This window comes from Zingiber officinale, chromosome 5B, assembly GCF_018446385.1.
Source record: "Zingiber officinale cultivar Zhangliang chromosome 5B, Zo_v1.1, whole genome shotgun sequence".
In the NCBI taxonomy this organism is placed as follows: domain Eukaryota; kingdom Viridiplantae; phylum Streptophyta; class Magnoliopsida; order Zingiberales; family Zingiberaceae; genus Zingiber; species Zingiber officinale.
In genome coordinates, this window is record NC_055995.1 from 23,455,663 (window position 1) to 23,461,678 (window position 6,016).

The 6,016-nt window shown below is 34.8% G+C and overlaps 1 protein-coding gene across 1 annotated transcript; it reads right to left on the minus strand.

Moving 5' to 3' along the window:
- Positions 1 to 2,439: 2,439 nt before the first annotated feature.
- Positions 2,440 to 5,262, minus strand: LOC121986569 (protein FAR-RED IMPAIRED RESPONSE 1-like). The gene is made up of 5 exons (XM_042540531.1): positions 3,136 to 5,262; positions 2,990 to 3,053; positions 2,856 to 2,914; positions 2,622 to 2,690; positions 2,440 to 2,523 (listed from the first exon to the last, which is right to left on the minus strand). Exons 1-5 carry the CDS (start codon positions 5,260 to 5,262, stop codon positions 2,440 to 2,442), a joined length of 2,403 nt encoding a protein of 800 aa, XP_042396465.1.
- Between the last annotated feature and the right edge of the window lie 754 nt (positions 5,263 to 6,016).

Consider the following 6,016-nt stretch of genomic DNA (forward strand, 5'->3'; position numbering starts at 1 on the left):
ACAAGGTGAAATTCCCAATATATTATGTTATTGTGGATTAAGCGCTACCCTCTGGACATCATGGACGGAAACTAATCCAGGAAGACGTTTTTTTTCATGTCCAAAATTTAGAGTAAGTTTTATTTATATAAAATTATTTCAAAATCAAATTTATTTATATGTTGAGATCTCTTATATGTTATTTAACTATTGGGCTTTCATTAAGTTTATTCAATATTCAGGATAGGGGATGCGGCTTCTTCTTATGGCATGACCCAGAATTGTCAGAGAGAACTAAGGCAATTGTTAATCATTTGAAGATGGATAACAAAAAATTACAGATGAAGATTAGTGAATTGAAGAAATATAATAGTTACAAGGGTACAATTGATTGCAATGATCTCCTGGAGGATGTGAACAACGTTACTATAAAGTTGAGTGATGAATTATGTTCACTAAATAGGAAGTTTAGAGTTGCTATCGTTGTAGTTGTATTTACTTGGATTGTGATGATTTTAAGGTGGTTGATGTAATTTACTATAAGCAAATAACTTTAGATGTAATGAAAGATGTTTCTAGGTTTTTAATGTACCTTATCAGTGTTTTATGATTTAATGTACCTTCTCAGTTAATCTGGAGTTGTTCTTGGTCTTTCCTCTTATTGTTAATTTGGAGTAATCCTTTAGCCTCTTGTTGCTATTCATGTTCATTTAAAGATTTGTTGTTACTATTCATGTTCATTTAAAGATTTGTTGTTGCTATTCATGTTCATTTAAAGATTTGTTTTGATGACAATTTTCTTGAAAAAATGAGGATGACTGATTCTGTAAGGATTTTGGCATGAATTTTAAGATGAACATTTTCTTCCTTCTGAGCTTTTTTGATTATCATTTACAAATTTTTGTAACATATTTAGGTCTATCAATTTGATTTCTCAATAGACGGATAGTTGATTCAAAATATTATGACTAAAATCAAGTTTTTAATGTGCTTTTTGCATGATATTCATTGAATGTCATATTAACTCTCTAACTCTTGAAACTTATGGAAGTGACTTTAGACAAATTTTGTATTTACAAAAGATACTTCCTCATGTTGCTATATAACATTATCTGTAATGTTCCATGACCTTTGTTGCGGACGGACAACTACTTGAGTGCAAGCAATTAACACAAAGCATCCAAAATCTAACCGAGCCTTTGGATTCTTTAACAAAAGTGACTAGTAACAGAAGTGACCAGTGACTAAATATATCACAAAGAAGCAACCAAATTTGAACTATCGATTGTGCTACAAATTTCACAGAACTCATTTAGGTTCCATAGTTGTAGTTTCTATTTTGCTTTCATCGAATTAGTTGCTTGCATCATCTCCCTGCCTTTTATTTAGAAGCTAAATAACCATGAGTGCGCATGGGATGCTTTGCTGTGAGTAGACTTATCAACTGTTGGAGGTTCAATATGATGTGTAGACTTTCTGATGCTGTTATTAAATTTCATGAATACTGTCATGTGAGAAGTAACTCCAGCGAACACTTACTCTGCATTGCAGTCTCTCTTCTATTTTCTTTTTTTTTTTTTCCTTTGAGCTCTGCCTTGCATGGTTGCACTAATTATGCACATGGTGTTGAACAAGGAAAGCTTACAGAATCAGTCATCCTCATTTTTTCAAAAAAATTGTCATCAAAACAAATCTTTAGGGTAGCTCGTTCTCTAGACTAAAAAGGCTTTAGGGTTTAGGGCTGGGAAGCGCCAAACCTACCTTACATAGGCATTGGATCGGTCTGTTGACCGATTAAGTGATACTATAGATATCTGATCGGTCAACAGACCGATCCAGTGATAATGTGGTTATCTGATCGGTCTGGTGATCGATCAGTAACCAAACAGTAGCTTTCTGTGGGTTATCTGATCGGTCTGGTGACCGATTAGTAACCAAACAGTAGTTCACTGTAAGTTATCTGATCGGTCTGTAGACCGATCAGGAAGAGATGGGATTCAGAGGACAATAGGGGATCGGTCTGTGGACTGATCCACCTATAGGCTGATCGGTCCACAGACCGATCAGAAGCCTCCCAGACCGATCAGGGTATGTCCTGATCGGTCCAGAGGACTATGGATCGGTCTGCTGACCGATCCACAACACTGTCTGGTTTCCTTGTATTAGTTTTTCTTTTACCATCCGAAGGTCCTAACAATAACTTCTACAATTACCAAGCAATATATGAGAATTACATGTGGCAGAGCAATAACACAATATAACTTCTACAATTACTTCAAAGGAGGGTGACCAACAGCAGTCCAACTCTCCAACTCTGAAGATACAAAATAACTAAGACAAAATCCCCATAAGGAAATCAAAGTGTTTGAAGTTCAGTAATAAGACAACAATTCAAGTAATACACAAAATTTAGAAGTTCAATTGCATTACAATCTTCTATTACATTCTAGTAGCAGCATTTTAACTCTTGCCCTTATGAAATACTTCATCTCCATATCCTGGATAATCATTAATCTCAAAATTCATCTTTGCACTCTCGCCTTCCTGGAACAAACAGAGAATTATGAGCATCTACCATCAAGCCAAGGATTGTGAAAAAAATCTTTTCCAAAATTTGTGTCTTCCTGGATAAGAGAAGATACCTTGAACAAATCAGCATGCATTTGTAACAAATCAATAGGCTTCTCAAAAGACCTTGTTCTCTCCATTGTCTGCACATATGTCCACACACTTAGACCATTTTCTTTCCAAACCAAATGTTACATAGAAAATACAAATTTTGATACAAAGAATGAAGTTACATGATAGTTACTGGTAATAGAAGGGCTACGATGGTAATATGTCAAACATTAAAGTGAAAGAAGCAATACTGATACCTGAATAATATCATTAGGAACCAGCAGTTCTTTATCCAATCTAAACAATCTCTGACTCTCTATAAGAACAAAATCACCACTTAGATTTAACAAAAAAGTTGGAAATACAATAAATGAAGAATCTACAAGCAAACCTGAAAATTTATCAATTTGTTCAATGTTTGATAACTCATCTTGCTTTCTATCAATTGTAGAACCCTGTAGACAAATGTACTTATACAAATTAGCAACATAACATAACACCAAAGTAACAAATTACACCCAAATATACAAACCAAACCTTTTTTCGAGACTTTGGCTTTGCCCTTTTCTCAATTTGCTCAAGTTTTGATTGTTTTCTTTTCATCGGTGGATGCCCACGAGACCTTACTTTCAGTGGACTGTGAAACTTTTTGCTCTCATTTCTTGATTCCTCATGTATTATGTTGCTATCATGATCACCATCCAATGAATCACCAATGTTGGTATCCATAAATCTTTTTTTTGCTTCTTTTAATATCCCTATTAAAACAAAGCACCTCTCATCATTTTTTGACCCAAGTTGTCCCACTTCCTGTAACAATGGTTGAAGGTTATTATATCTTCGTCTTTCCTCTGCATGCTGACAAGAATCATCATAAATATTAGTGATTCCTTGATATCCACGTTTAATGTCTTTACGCCATCGTTCTAAAATATAATGTTCTGGAACTGTAGTGACTTTTCTTTTTACCAGAACAGACATCAAATGTCTACAAACAATTCCACGAAACTCAAAGAGACGACACAAACACTTCATCTGACATTGTAACTCACTATATTGTACCCAAAAGGAAATCTCTTTTGGAGTTGTTCCATCTTTTCCATATACAGTTTCCATCACCTCAAAAAACAATGTTGATCCTTCTTCCTTCACAAATGAAGTATTACAAAACATCAAGCCTCGTAGTTCATTTTGAAACAACTTAAATATCTTGTTAGTGTAAACACTTTGGAACTGCTTTTCAATTGGATTGCCACTGATGACCGGAATTATTGAATTAAAAGAAGCAAAATCAGAATTATCTTCCTTTTCAATCTTGCTTTTCAAAGCATTGTCATATTGTTCAACAAACTGCTTCAGAGTTGTTTTTGAATGAACATAATCATCAAAAAAAGTATTCATACTTTCACTTCTTTGACTTGTCGACATTCCTGCCCAAAATTTATCTTTCACATACACAGACATCCACTTATGATGAATTTCATATAAAGAATTCAACCAATCATTTTTCTCCAAGTTAAATTCTTTGATAAACTTTTTCCAGTTGCTATCACATTCTGTAGATGTCAAAGAATTATAAACAATATTCTTCAAGTTTCTCTTTATCAACTTATAGTTGGCATGACTACTAAACTTAGCTGGAAGTTTTTTCATAATATGCCAAAGACATAAACGATGATGAGAGTCTGGAAATACCTCAAGAATTGCAATTTCCATGGCTTTGCATTGATCCGTAATAATAGCTCGTGGAGCTCTTCCTCTCATGCATGCCAACCATGATTTAAATAACCAAATGAAAGTTTCTGAATCTTCTTTAGATATCAAACCACAACCAAGGAATATGGATTCACCATGATGATTTACTCCAACAAAGGGAGCAAATGGCATATCATAACTATTGGTAAGATATGTGGTATCAAATGTAACGACATCAGAAAAAGAATCACATGCAGCCCTACATCTTGCATCAGCCCAAAATATATTTCTGATGCGAGAATCTTCATCTACATCAATTACATAAAAGAAATTTGAATTTCTACTTTGCATACGACAAAAGTAATTATTCAAGGCTTCTGCATCACCATTCCCAAGCCTTAATCTCCGTGCTTCAGCCACATAATTTATACACTTTCTCTCATCAAACGACAAATTTTCATAACCACCAGCTTCAACAACAAATGATTGAAAACTTTTACTCAAAGTTATTCCTGCTTGATCATTCAACTCTAATTTCCTCTTAGTTTGAGAATCTAATACTTTATTGCATCTGAAATGTCTTGACTTCCTTGGACTTAATGCATAATTATGTTCTAGTTGAATACTAGTAATGACACATAATTCATCATTATGAACTGTAATATTAATCTTTGCTTTGCAATCCGTTTTGCTACAAGCTCTAGGATAAAATGAATTTTTCACTTTAGGAACGGTCTTACCATTTTTAGAGCATCCGAATGAAAAATACTTTATCTGGCCATCATCTCCTTTTTTGGAACCCAACTTTGAAATACCAAAACCAAGACCTTGGGCATATGATTTGTAAAAAGCCCGGACTTCTTCTTCAGATGAAAAATACATCCCAACTTGTGGAGTATCAAGTGTATTTGAGCTTGACGAATCACCCAACACTTGCACATCACCCTCAATTAATAGTTCTTGCTCCATAACAATTTTACAACCTAAATTCAAACTAAATAGTTATTGGCAAACATAAATAAATAATAGCACAAAGAAATGTTTAAGAACATCATTAGGAAAAAAAAATTGAAATGAGAACATAACAAGGAACATACATAAATAAATAATTCAATAGGTTTCTTTTGTTGTTATGAATACACATAACTTACAAAATAGCAAGGAATAAACAACACGCATTATTGATGTCAGATTTGTGAAGAAACAACAAAGCATCAATCAAGGTACCCTTTAAGTAGGATAATGAATCATGAAATTTAACTAAAATACAGGAGAAGATACAATGAGTGAATCCACTTCCTATACATTGGAAACTCTTTGCATAGGAAGAAATCTTAAAGGTAATAAATTCTGCTATGCCTATCCATCCATGTTGGTTCATCAAAAATAGACAAGAAAGTTCATGAGCTTCCTATACATGATTCATTGAGCGTATCATTAAACACAAGATACTGCCAGAGTAGATACTGTGAGTTACCAGAATGGAAAGGGCTTCACAGGGTGGAGAAGCTTGGAGCTTCACAACATGGAGGAGCTTCACAACATGGAGGAGCTTGGAGCTTCGCCGCGTGGAGGAGATTTAGGGCTTCACAGCGTGGAGAAGCTTGGAGCTTCGCCACGTGGAGATGCTCGGCTTTGAGAAGCTTCGAGGAGCTGTCAGCGTGGAGTAGCTGACCGTCGTCAGTGGAGGAGAAGGGAGAAGTCGAGCCGAGCCACGTGAGCT

Excerpts from the sequence above, each read along its gene's own strand:
- LOC121986569 (XM_042540531.1), bottom strand. The coding sequence starts at position 5,262 with ATGGAGCAAGAACTATTAATTGAGGGTGATGTGCAAGTGTTGGGTGAT. Across the intron at positions 3,054-3,135 it reads AGCCAAAGTCTCGAAAAAAG|GGTTCTACAATTGATAGAAA; the intron begins GTTTGGTTTGTA and ends ATTTGTCTACAG. Across the intron at positions 2,524-2,621 it reads TGCATGCTGATTTGTTCAAG|GAAGGCGAGAGTGCAAAGAT; the intron begins GTATCTTCTCTT and ends TGTTTGTTCCAG.